Here is a 14,253-nt window from a genome sequence, read left to right on the forward strand (position 1 = left end):
ACAAAAGGATTGAGACTTTTTTCATTTAGTACTTAGAAAACCTTAAAACATGGTATTTTATTGCAGAATGTAATTACTCTGTTTCCCCGTGTCGAGGACTACATTCAGTTCAGGCAGCTCTGTCTGTAACCTGCAGTGTGAGCTGCAGATCGAGCCCTGGGCAGCAGAAGCTCCAAGCAAGAGGCTGTGAACTGCAGACCCTCTGCATAATAAAGGACACCAATCAGGTGGCAATCGGACACTCTGAGACACAGCAAGAGCCAAGGATCCTGAGACATTCATGCACTTAAACTGTAAGGGTATAAAAGCCCAGGGGTACCTTTGAGGTCTCTCCTTGGAGGCACTTAGCTCAAACTGGTATTTTATTATTTAGTTATTGCACCAATTATTCTAAGGATTGGGAAGTCTTAGGCTCTGCTATGGGAAACATGGGGTCGAGCTTGTAAGGAAAGCTGGTCTGTGTGTAGCTGGACAGGGAAGTTTCCTGAATACCTGTTTGATTTGAATTAAAAAAGTAAAAAGAAAAAAAGAAAGAAAAAAGACAGCTTTTTAAACAAGTATGGCATCCTTGTGCAAATGTGCAAAGGCTTCTATAATTCATAATTAGGAATTATTAGCAAAATAACTTATAAAAGCAGGATAACGTAAATGATGAATATCATGATAGTGGCTACTACGGTTGCCAAGTGGGTATCAACTTGTCCAGGTGGCTACCACAACCCGATGAACCACACACCAGGGCCCCAATACTCTGTGCTGCTACCTGCTGCAAAAGCCTCACATAGTACTTGCTGATTAGCAAGTCTTCCATCTCACCTGCACTCATGTTGGACTTGAGAATGCTTGTGGCTCTGTTCCAACTCAAGATATTCTATGATTTTGTGCTTACAGTTTTCAAGGAGATCCTTCCTGCTATGGGAGGAGAGAACCATCAACTCCTGCCTTTATGCAGGTGAGCAATGCCTGTGAGTGAAGCTATGCCTCTCAGGATCACTGCTCTCTCCTGAATGAAATGTGCTGAGTTTGCTTCATATAAAAACTTAAGTTAGTAACCTTTACAGCAGAGATAGTACTGTTTCATCACCTATCAAAACAAGGAGTTCGACAGTTCTCCATCTAAAATAAAGACTGTGGGACTGACATGCTATGGAAGGAGGATCTAATAACAGAAAATTCTAAATTGAAGTTTGTCCTCCTTTTTGCTGGCCAGACATACTTCAGATTCATCACATGCTACTCCTAATGGTGGATTACATGTACAAAACTGCCAACTTTATTTATTTTGCACTGCTAAAAATCTAAATCCATTAAAATCTAATGACAAGGTTGAAAACTTCTGTATAGGTCAGTGAAAAACACAGATGTAGAAGATAATGCTCTTCTCATATATATACACGTGCTCAAGTATAAATAGTTTTATATACATATATGCAAAACAGGGCACTCTTCACAGTATGTTAATTGCAGTTTAAAATACATATAACTCTGTGCATACAAACTCAAATACCTAACTTTAAATTACGAAACAAATATTTCTCATCTTCAATGAAGAATCCAATTCACTGAACATTTTACATATGCAGACTCTCAGGTCATCCTTAAAGCCATTAAGGGTTCAGTAAAGGCATAAATAGAGTAAATGAACGTACACACCTGAATAGTCATCTGTAGTATAATCTTCTGTAGGGTCTTCAACTGGACTAGAGCGCACTCTTTCCACTTTGGAAAAATCATTTCTTGGTGAGTAAGGCTGGATGGACGTTCCATACAGTACTAAGGACCACTCTTTCAATTTGCCTGGAAGTTAAGAATTATAAAACTGTTTTCAGAACTACTTCTCTTCTCTGTGACTTACAAAAACATGACATTTTTAAGCATGTTGTTATGAGTAGGTATGGAAGACACTGCTTTTCAAGTAAGTGCAATAGTTATTGTACTATAAGCTGAGAAAGCATATTTTCTTCAATCAGATCTTTCCACTCTATTTTCATCGCATTCCAATCTCTTGCAGGTCTAGCAAAAGTTTGCACCAGGGGTTGAACTCAATATAAACAATAAACAAAACCTCCAGGCATACAATTATTTGGAATATGTTCATGGTACTCAATAAGGTGGTTTAGCTCTGGATTTTAGTTTCCCCTCAGAATATTGTTAATTGTCCATTAATTATTATTTGAGATCTTTTAGCTAAGTAGCTGTATTCAGAATTCTGACTTAAGAAAGGGGCTACACTTTCACTGACTTTCACTGACTTGTAGGACATAACGAACAAGAAACAGCTTCTCTTAAAATCACCATGGAGTGCCCCCATCAAACCAGCATAATTTCTAATTTATTTGTGCCAATTATTTGGCAGACTTATCACTGTACTGTCTGCAATCATCACTAGTATTTTGTCTTCTTAATATCTGAGTGAAGACAGAAAAAATTGTTTGGCTGCCTGAAGCATCTGACTTTCTGGTAAGTTTTTTTTTTTGGAAGAATAAAAAATAATGGTGTCTCAAATGATCAGTTCATGCTGTCAAAACACAAACGGTGAACTTTCAGTTCCCACCTTTCTCTCTACACTACCTGGTGAATTAATTTGGAGAAAGAGCAAATGTACTCAGGCCTGAAATAATGCCTGAAGTAATGATGCATAGAAAACACATCCCTGCTTGGAAAGAGGCAACCTAAGTTTGGTAACATCCTATCGTATTGGTTATGTTTATCTGTGTTGGAATAGCTAGTTGTTAACGTCAAATTCTCATCAGAACAAAGAGAAACCAGACAAGCAGGGAGAATTTGAAGGATCCTCTTTTGGAGGCTGTTCTGTGGTTTAAACACTCTTCCCAAGGAATACTATGATTTAATGAGAAATGTAATCCAGGTATGACTCTTCTCAAGAAAATAATGCAGTATATTTCACGTAAAATCAAATTCAAGCAATCTTCCTCTTCTTTCTTTTTAATTATACTTGACAACTTGACATATTGTTCACTTGGACTTTTTCAATCCGTGCAAGCAAATTAATTTGACCTTTATAAGTGATTTTCGGTATTTTCCCCAATGTCATCTGGTAACCTCCATTGACATGACAAAGATAATCCAGTATCACTCTGCTTGTACATGCACACTTCAAGCAGTAAGCAACAATATGCAAATATACTACCTGATGGATCACAGACAAATTCCTTTCAATAGTTTATACTAGGGCTAAAGATGGGCATCTCTGTTATCTCTATGGCTCTTGCCAATCCAATTTAATCTTTCTGGGGCAAAAATTTCTGCACTTCATGCGAAACCTTCTCTGCTCTATACTCAGCTTTTGAGTAGAAGCTATGAACCAGAGACTACACCATGTGCCATTTGTGTCACAATGCTTTCAAATTTTCACATCTGAATTGAAATATTACTTTCTTTAAATTAGAGACATTTGATCTTGATTAAATAAAATAACTACTGATGAGTCTACCACACCTGCTGCCAAACTACTGGCTAATTACCTTGGCTGTAGAACTGCATGCACCTTGTTTTCAGTATGTCTTTTCCTACCCACAGGAAGGTAGCTCCTAAAGATTCGTTAGATTAAGAAGACCCAAATACAGTATTTTCTTCCTCTATAGATATATGGGAATCAAGTTACATCTCAATTTTCTTTAGACTGATCCAACTGTGTCCTTAATGGCACTTTTCTTTTTAAAAAAGAGGTTACACAGGGAGATAATTTTAAACTAGATATGCAGTCATCACTACAGCCCTTTCAAACATACATCTTCTCCATGACCAGTCCCCACCTTTTTTCTGTTTCAAACCAATTTTACAGCATATAAACCATAATGCATTGGATGTCATCAAATAAAGGTGTGTTTTGCTAAGTTACTCAGATCTTTTTATCCTTATGTTTTATTATCAGACAAAACTCACTCAACTTCCCAAAGGCTGGTTTTATACTTCTCCCAGAACACTGGTAAAACTATTTGCAAGAACCTACTACAAACAACCACGGGTAATGATGCTCCTAAGGCACAGCATATTGTGTCTGAATTTTACACATAAGAAAGGTCTTGTACTGACATCACTGCAGGAAGTATTGTTACTTTGAATGCATGCATGATGTGAAAGGGCAGCAAGGAGAATAATGTACAGTCTCGCAGGAAATTAGTTGCCTTATAAGAATGGTTCAGTAAATAAAGAGAAGAAAAATTCATCTGATTTGCCAGCAAATAAATGAACTCTGCCTCAAGGCAGGTTTAATTTGCACAATGAAAATATTTCAATAACTAAGTATATATACATACATGCACACTTTTAAAATGAATAAACAAAGTATGCACATTTAAGCCAAAATCTTTCTTTTCCCATTTTTGGCTGATTCCATAATTTAGTTTGGCTAGAATAATCCTTTCCCTGCTTGTATTTAGGATGTGTAAAAAAGGTCCCATATCGTACCTACAGAAGAAAGGGTATATCACAATGTTCACAAAAAACGTATGTTCACCTCCATAAACTCTACAGAATTAAATGTAGAAATCACATGCACTACTCTTATGAGCTGGACTCTGCATTTCTTTTCAGGTAACAGATTGCTTTTCCAATGCAGGGATATGATGACACGTTGGGTCTTTCTTTTTCACTTGATTACAGAAAAATGGCAACTCTTAATTATAAGACCTTTCAAGAGCTGAGCAAACACATGCACAGAACACAAACAAGAAACAGGCATGGTGATGGTATCAGTGTGATAAACTGCAGGCTATGGTGATAAACTGGAGAGGGCACCATGAACTGGAGAGGCACCATAAATTATGTTTAAGCACCTTTTGTTTACTTCATGTTCTCTTCAGTGCAGAGACTAATCCCGATATGCCCAAACAGCTGAATTTATCCACCACTAATATATGGCAGGCACTTCCAAATCTTTTTTGAACGGAAGAGTTACTGGACAGCTTTCATCAGAGGGCAACCACTGCTCTAGAAAGATGGGGGATACATTACTAGACAGTATACAATGAACCAGGATCCAAATTCACAACCACACTGCATCTTGTGAAAACCAAATGCAATTAAAAATCAATCCAGTCTCAAGCAGTGTTTCACACTGTGGCTAAAGCAAAGTGGAGCATAAGCTCTCTGGCAGGATTCTTTCAGTATATTGGCTTCATCCACACCCCTTAGTTTTGCAGGTCTACTTTTGCCCAATCTCCTAGCCTTATTGTGCCTTTTCTTATAGAGTTGCAACTTTAGGGCTTAGTTCTGATGGAGGAGAGGAAATACGTTCCTTTAGATTAGCCACCGTAGTACTGAGAAGAGTATATATAAGGTATTGAAATCAATAAATTGGTAACACCTATACAAGTACATATATAGTTGTAGTGTGCTGGAGCGTGCAGGAACAGACTTTGAAGTGTAAACTGGAAATGCAGCAGGCCACTTTGAGACCATCCTGGTTATGTAAAAGGCCTGTAAAATATGTCTGCAGAATTGCTCAGATTAAAATGTTGCAATATAGCTCCAAACTACCTCTTTTTCAATGCAAGGCATGTGTCAGGGAAGACAAAAGAGGGAAATAGCTGAAATGTGCTGCTCTGTGGTTGTCCTTCACTCCTGTTGCAAAAACCACTGGGATCCAGTACACACAAGGTGAATAGTTACCCTAACTTGCTCTTCACACCAGAGATGTTCCTGGATATGTCAGGAATAATAAGTGCAAAATGGAATTGAAAATACTTGACTTTTGTCTCTTTTCAATGATCTGATTAGAATTAAATTACTTATTTGCTGCTTAATACCTCCCTTATATCAAATTCTAAAGCACTAAAAATTAAAAAATAAACAAACACCAAACCTCCTCCTGAATCCCTGAACAGTTTTGCTTATAGTCCATGGCTGCTTTTCAAAATATATTTAGTGAGTATCCCTTTTTAATGTACTGGAAACTTTGCGTTTCACTGAGGGATGCATTTAACATCACTTGGCTATGAACTTTTCATGACTGCAAAGCTATGGTGAGAAGTAATTAGTGTTGATAAAGTGAAATTTAAAACACTGGCAATGGCGGCATTTCCTTGCAGAGCTCTCAGGGAAGATAATTAAGATTTTCAAAATGCCCTGCTTGAAGTTAACCACATGACTACACAGCTCACATTTAAATAGCACAGGCCAAAGTATAAAGTTACCAGAGTCTAAAAGTTGTTCTCTCAGAAATTTTAACCATTAACTTATTAACCACATAGTGTAAAAGCTTTCCAAAATTTTGGCTTATGATTGTTAGTTTACTATCCTCGAAAACTAAAACCAGCTTATTCAGCCAATGGAGTTAGGCAACAAGACAACAGGATTTGATAGCCAGACAGAGAAACTTTTTTTAAAAGTTGAGATTGGCTATCAGAACATGACACAACTAAAGTAGAGTAGAAATAAAGAATTAAAATTTTCATTCCATTCTATCAACAGCAGTTGAGTGAGGCTGATCTGTAAATTTAATTTTTTAGAGAGAAAATAATCTAAAAAAACCCCTGAAATAAGTTCAGAATAAAAGTGAACCATGTGTGTTAAAAGGTAAATAACTGTAACATAAAAATGAAGAGTGCATTGATAAATGGAATTTAGAATAACGCTCTTCCCAGCTATACTAAAACCAGTGAGATATTCTAGCTGTAAATAAAAGGTTGAAAACAGAAAGCACTCGTCAGAATTCAGAGAGCCCAAATAAATGTTAGAGTCCTACCTGGAGTCTTGAAATTTCTCAGCTGAGATGGAGTGTCACAGATTTCCAAGATCCAATCACCTGCTGCTTTTTCACTCCAGCAGTGAGTAGTCATAAACTCCCAGTTTTTGAATCCTTCCATGGAATGATCAAATAGCCTAAAAGAAATCATGACATTATTTCAAGGCAAACTTTTTTTCTGGGGAGCTACGCCTCCAAGTGTGCAACTCTTGAGTAATATACTAATTGGTCAGTTTCTTCATCTGTACCTTCACATAACATTATTCATGATGGTTTTCTCACATGTATTTCAAGTGCATTCAACAGTTTTTTGTTGCTTGGTGGAAGAGTATTTACATGCCATCATGTTTTTATAATGAAAAAGAGAATGGCATGCAAATTCATTGCAAAAATACCATAATTGCTAATACTATTCAATAGGATTCATGGGTGTTGGAAAAACTGCATATGATACAGAAATCCATTGTATTAACAGCATGATATAAACACAAATAACTTTCAAGCTGGAAAATTTCAGTAACATTTATTTTTGTCTTTGGATTGGAATATTTAAAAAGGGTTTAAACCAAATAAAAACTATTGAGTGACTGAGACAATAGTGATTCAATACATGTCACTTCTTGTGAGGAAGCAATATGTAACTGAGACATTGGCCTCAATCCTTTAAGAACCAAACCATCACCCTCTTCAAATACTTCACAGAATTCAGTTTGGGTAAAACAGACTAATGGCGTCTGACAGTTGCAACTAACCAACAGCATTACTGTAATTTAATTACCTAGATTATGGGTGAAGACATTAGAATTTAGGCCTGGATTATGATAATTTCTAGAATAGGGGGACTCATTTCAGATAATGCAATGAGAAGGGGAAGGAGGACCCTTCCTGCAAGTGATTTGACACAAGAGAATTTGCACTTTTATTCAGTGTTCACAATGTGTTGCTTGGTACCTCAAAACTACTGATGAGAAGAGCACTCTAAGCATGACTGTTGCCTCCAATAAAATCACATCACTCAACTTTTAAAAATACATATATAACTATGCATTCAGATATTTGTGTATATATACACACACAGATATACATGCATGTCAATTTATACATGCATATATGTGTCTGTAATATTTATCACTATTTTGAATTTGGTCTTAGGTGTGAAAATTCCACTGGTAATAGCTATGCTTAAATATTTTTAAAAAACAAGAATCACTAAAGTAGAAAATCCAACAGATTGAAAATGCTTTTTCACGAAATAGAGAAAAACCTGGCATTAGACAATAAAAATGGTGTATTTGAATTCATGTGAATCTGTTCTTTTCTAAGCTATTTTCAATCTTTATTCTCAAAAGGTTGTGAAGTTCAGCAAACATTGGGATAACAGGATACTTGTGTAGGTACATTTCTGGTGAAAACTGCCACACTGGATAGGAATAAAATGCCTTAGTTCTTGCTGGAAGCTTTGGTCAGTCAGAGGCACGGGGTCAGGCACTGTGTCCATACTTCTTGCAATAGAAACTGTATGGACCTACATGACTGGTACACTTTATAGGGCTCAGCCAAAAGATGATTTTCATGCTCTCATCTAAAACATAGAATCATAGAATCACAGAGTATCCTGAGCTGGAAGGATCATCAAAATCCAACTCCTGGCCCTAGACTGGACAACCCCTAGAATTACACATCTCTGAGAGCATTGTCCAAACAATTCTTGAACTCTGTCAGGCTTGGTGCTGTGACCACTTCTCTGGGGAGCCTGTTCTAGAGCCCAAGACCCCTGGATGAAGAACCTTTTTCTAATATGCAGCCTAACTCCCCTGACACAATGTCAGGCCACTCCCTCGGATCCTGTCACTGGTCACCAGAGAGCAGACCGGTGTCTGTCCCTCTGCTTCCCCTCATAAGGAACATGTAGACTCTGATGTGTCCTCAGGCTGAACATGACAAGTGACCTCAGCTGCTCCATATACGACTTTCCCTTCAGACCCTTCCCCATCTTTGCAGCCTCCTTTGGACACTTTCTAATAGCTTTATAACCTTCTTAACTTGTGGTGCCCAAAGCTGTCCCCAGCACTTGTGGTGAGGCTGCCCCAGCCCAGAGCAGAGCAGGACAATCCCCTCCCTTGCCTGGCTGGTGATGCTGTGCCTGATGCATCCCAGGACATGCTTGGCCCTCCTGGCTGCCAGGGCACTGCTGGCTCATGTTCAATTTCCCATTCAATCTGTGCTACCTTTTTCCATTTTAAATGAATGCCTGTAATACTAGGCTAACTTATTAATGCTTATAAAACTAAATTAAATATATATATTTGGATTAATTTTCACTGATAGTTGTGGGAGATTTTCTTCTGATGCAGTTCTGTGTTTCTGTGTGTGTGCCTAGAGATATATATGTAGATGTATTTTGGCAGCAGAATGGGCTTGTTTCATGTCACTGTTAAATCAGTTGTGTGAATACAGCAAATCTCACTAACACATGGCACATACCATTTACTGAAAAGGCAGAAATTATTACAGAGTCATTATCCAGAATTTGCAGGCAAGTATGCTCAATTTAAGTAATGTAGATTATTTCCAATTGTTACTTGAATTGCCATACTGTTGTTTTCTGATAGCTAATATATTACTTTCTACACAGGCTGTCAATGCAACATGGCAGCAGTATTTCTTGTCATTGTGGCATCTAAATTATACAGTATTATACAAGTACTGTGCAAGTATAAACTTTGTATTTACTGAGCTCCTATTCATGCACATTAGAAATTGCTGTTTTACTGTAATTAGTCTGATCTTTTCCACAGTACTTTTTGTTTAACTATGTTCATCTTGTTTTAAAATTTTAATTTGTTGTCAGAGTTCCATTTTAATAATTCTTTTCAGTAATTTCGGGTGGAAGAGACAAAAATCCCACATATTCTGTTTATAAAACCACCTTTACCTAAAAAAATGCTGTGACTGGAAATGTAAGCGTCCATCGCTTGAAATGGGGAAAATCTGGTAATATTATTTTCCAGAAAATTGACTAGTTTTTTTAAAGAATACTTCTTTGGGAAAGATTTTAATTTCCTAGAATAAAGTCTAAATTGGAACCTTTGAATGTATGAACTGTGTGTTTCCACAAAAGATTCTACAAACAAGCCAAAAAGCTACCAACAGGTCAAAAGAACAATGAAAAACAAAGCAGAAAAATACTGACTCTGAGGCTGTCTGTGTATGTATTTTGGACACACACTGGTTCAATTACTTTTACTTTGCTTTGTTTATTCACTAAACTCTCAAATCAAAGAATCTATGAGGCAGTACATGGATTTCACTTTAAGTGGTGTTAAATGAATGAATGAAATTATCAAAAATTCAGCTGCACCTTCCTTATTCAGAAAGAAATATTTAAGATCTTTTAACGAGCATGCAGCCAGTCCAAAATTTGATTTTGTAATTTGTCAAAGTTCATATCAAAGACAAATTTATCACACAGATTATCATGGATTAATAAATTATTAGTAAATGGTCTGATGAATTGCTAGCTGACTACTTCAGGTTATTATAGACTAAAATACTTAAATAAGATTATTAGAATAATCTGATAGTTTTTATGACCATGATCATATACCTGTACTCACAAACATAAAATGCTTTTGACGACCAAAGTGATTAACAGCGTTTGTTTAAAACTTGTTTGTTAATATAACTGCAACAGGATGCAAGTTCTGTTTCTCAGTTACTCAGAGGACCTTTCTTAGAACACTCAGCATGGGGTGGATGTGACTGCATTACTGACTAGGTAAGATGCTGCCTATAATGAATAGTATTACATTAAAAAATAATTGGTCTTCTCTTTCTGAGAAGTTTTATGCCATACTCATCACATACCATATGCATGTCTATGTAAGAATACATGTTACACAGTGTGGAATAAAACACTTATTTCTCTAAAACAAATTCAGGAGTCCTGGTCTCTTCCACTGCCATCACTTCAGCCTAAAAACTGCACAACCTTTCTATTTAAGAGTATAATTTAAAGCAGAAATATTAATCTGTAATCAAACTTCAGACCTAGAGGAACGTAATTAGCCACTTTCTAATAGTGTTAAAAATCCCAACAAACAAGTGTGTCAGGTTTTTAGCAAAGAATCTTCAAATTCCTGAATGCTTGGAAGAATTTGTTTCAATTTTTAATTTCATGTGAGAAAAGGCAGTGAAGGTAGGGGATTTGTTTAGTAACACCAGAATCACTCATCACGAACAATAAAAAGTAAACACATAAAAGGAACTTTTTCCAAGTCATCAAGATTTTTTTCAGCTGAGAAGGTGCAGCTGCACCTGACTGAGAGCAGTGGTTGTACACTGAACTCAAAGCATTATGAGACTGGAAACCCTGCCTTGGCTAGTGGCTGTGGCTGCAGTGGAGCAGCTGGCAAGAGACAGGAATTTTCTTCTCTTACAGCATCAGTCTTTGTTCTGATGTGCTCCAGCACACTCAACTGGCAGCTGCTCATGCAAGTCATCCTTGCCCACTAGCCTGCATGGCTAGAAGACTTCAAGTGTGTTTACAGTTTGAAGAGACTACATAGTGCCTTCCCAAGCTGCGTACCTGAAAGTGCTTTGGTCAACTATTCTCCTTAAAGAAGCTCTTCTCCACAGGGTCGAATCATCAGCTCCCTGTGAGATGCAGCCCCTGAGAAACTGCAGACAGCTCAAACTGACTTAACCAAAGCTTCAGCCAGACCCTACTGCCCACCTGCACTGAAGCATTTGGAAAAAAAGAAATGGTCAGAGAACACACTAGGCATTTCAGAAGCTTTCTTATCTACATGTGGAACATCACTAAAAATTTCTGGATGTGGATCTAAAGAAGATGTATTTAAAGTATATGCATATACACCTTTTTTTTTTTTCATTTCCATGTTACAACTGGTTATCACAGTTTTAAGAGATATCCATTGCTTCATAACTATCATGATAAAGTTGTTTGAGTAACATGAACATGTACAATGCACAACGGCTGCCAGCCTGAAACAGTGGACAGTACAGCAATCACCATTTTTAAAAGCAGAGAGCTTGTCCCCAGGGACTACACATGTACACATTCAATGATTCATCATCACTTGCAGACATGTCAGGTTGAGGAGCTCCACACACTCCACTGGTCAGCCAGCTGCTTGGTAGTGGGACCATCAACCCCCCAAAAGAAAAAAAAAAGGAAAAAAAGACAAAAAGATACAGTCAACATGAATGAAAGAGAACACAGGAAGTATTCGTTGGGAGAAATAGTTTTCCAAGAACTGTTTCACCCTGTATACACACTACAAGCACAGGATTACTCTTTGCTCACTGTGGACTTAGCAGTACCACCTCAGAGACTTTTTCAGTGAGATTCGGCATGAAGGTTGGCACTATATTTTTCATTGTATTAGGATACATAAAATGTTGTTTTTTTTTAATATTAGAACATAATGTGTAAGCTGCAATAAAGACGCACACCTACAAAGAAAGTTTTCCTCTACTTCAGATCACCAAGGTGTTTTATGAAGCAAACAACTGAGTAAGATTAGATAAGAACAACTTGGTTTTGGTCTGAGTTTTCTGCAGAGGAGGGTATTATTAAAACTTACTGATTGTCTAAGGTTTCATGACAGGAAAAAGATGGTAATGAAAATATTTTCTTTTGTTACTGAAGAGAAGTATTATTAACACCAGGGCCATATAAGCTTATGAAGCTAGTGGCCTGGAAACTTGCCACCATGTGGCTGAAATATTTCAGTAACGCAGTTCAAATGGCAACAGCTGCTTTAAATTTAAAGGGCAAGAATTAAATAAACCATGACTTCAGTGGGATACAAATGAGCCCTAAGTTTGCTTCTCCTATCTCCTTTGTATTTAGCCTCTCCTCCATAGACAGCCTGTACTGAACGTTTGTTAGAAATGACCTTGGTATGTCTCAAAAAACACTCAGAAACCCATGCTGCCAAATCCACTGGCCAATTGTTTTTAAAAAGGGGATACTGTTCCCCTTTGGACTTAACTCTAGCCTCATCCTCACACCAGCCAATACTCTCCCAGCCTGTATTTTTCTCTGCTGCAGTACATCCAATGTAATCATGTTTAGTACTTTCCAAACAACAAAGCAGATGTTCCCTGTAATGCAGATTTTGAAGAATGCACATAAGGCTTAAAGCAGGGACAGTGTAATCCACCAAATGCCTGCAAAGGAATCCACATCGCCTCTGACTAACAAGTTTTCTTACTGAAGTCATTTTAGGGGATGCCAACATTAAGGATGAAATATGCAGAAAAAAGGCCAGATATTGCCTTGAGGGACCTACTTGTCAATGCACCAGAAATTACACACAATGACTTTTCTTCCAGAATTGGTGGAGAAATGCTCATGTAAAATATACCTTTTGCACTAACAGACATTTTACCAGCAAACTGTTTCAAATTAAACCCAGATGAGTAACTGTAAAGCAATGAGGTTTTCCCTCGGTTCAGTAAAAACAGCTGGTATTGTTGCTATTAATCCTGTACAGGAGCATTAAAAGGTATGCTGTATGTCTGAGAAAAGCATCTCAGTCAGATAGTAGCAATGTACAACATCCTCTGGGGCCTTTGCCTATGGCAGAAAAAACAGACTACTTGCTGCCAATGTATCTCTGCATGCATGCTGACATCTGAATGCATTTATTCACTGATACTCATATTATCATATTATTGATACTTTAAAAATCAAACACCTCCTAACTACCTTTTCATACTAGTCAGTAACACCAAGCCTATTTCAAGTTTTATTTCATAACATGATGCTAAAACATATACATCAACAAACACAGCATACTACTAATACAAAGAAATTACTATCTCTAAGCTGTATAACTTGCTAGAGCAAGACCAAATAAAATAAGCCTTGAAACACCATTTTGGAAAATAATTGTGTTCATATCCATCACTTGACCCTAAGAAAGGGCTTGTGAAGGCTCTAAGTATTTCAGACCTAGAATTTGCAATATACATTTATCCCTAATGTTAGTAACCCAGAGTTGTTTATTTCAGCCCAATATGATGGTGAGCCAGTGTATCTCTGAAGTTTGCATGGGAAGGGAATTCTGGTGTGATTCTATGAGCTCTGTCATGAGTATTCATCTTCTGAGAAGTGGCAACACAAGAAAAAGCCTTTCAGGTTTCTTTGTTTTCTGTTTAGTCTTCTGATACTATCAGATAAGAAAGAGGTGAACATCCCTTTATTAAAATAAATATATTTGTATTCCCTCTCTCTAACACACGTACAGAAAGTAATTACTTTGTAAGGTGCAGGGGTTACAGAGAGACTGATTGAATTAAATTTTGTACCTAGTCCACACACCAATCATCACCAGAGATGAACTGTGAATATTGGAATGTATCTCCCACTTGCTGTGAGTCAGCTGCAACACATGAAAGCCTAGAGCCAAAACTTAGCTGTGTTAAGGCCACTGGGTTTACACAAGATTGTTTTGTTTGGATACCTAGTTGGATGACTTTCAGGTTTTTTTCATTTTGAACCAAGGAAGAAC

At 37.2% G+C, this 14,253-nt stretch overlaps 1 protein-coding gene across 4 annotated transcripts in view; it reads right to left on the reverse strand.

Moving 5' to 3' along the window:
* Positions 1-14,253, reverse strand: part of PCSK5 (proprotein convertase subtilisin/kexin type 5) — a 225,291-nt gene that overhangs the window by 62,404 nt on the left and 148,634 nt on the right. For all 4 annotated transcript variants that reach the window (XM_085042105.1, XM_085042107.1, XM_085042106.1 and 1 more), the window contains exons 13-14: positions 6,710-6,846; positions 1,654-1,797 (exon numbers count right to left, since the gene is read on the reverse strand). In XM_085042105.1, coding sequence (XP_084898231.1) covers positions 1,654-1,797; positions 6,710-6,846 — 281 coding nt within the window. The remainder of the gene's footprint in view (positions 1-1,653; positions 1,798-6,709; positions 6,847-14,253) is intronic.

Source organism: Lichenostomus cassidix, chromosome Z (genome assembly GCF_008360975.1).
Source record: "Lichenostomus cassidix isolate B80296 chromosome Z, HeHo_3.0, whole genome shotgun sequence".
Classification (NCBI taxonomy): domain Eukaryota; kingdom Metazoa; phylum Chordata; class Aves; order Passeriformes; family Meliphagidae; genus Lichenostomus; species Lichenostomus cassidix.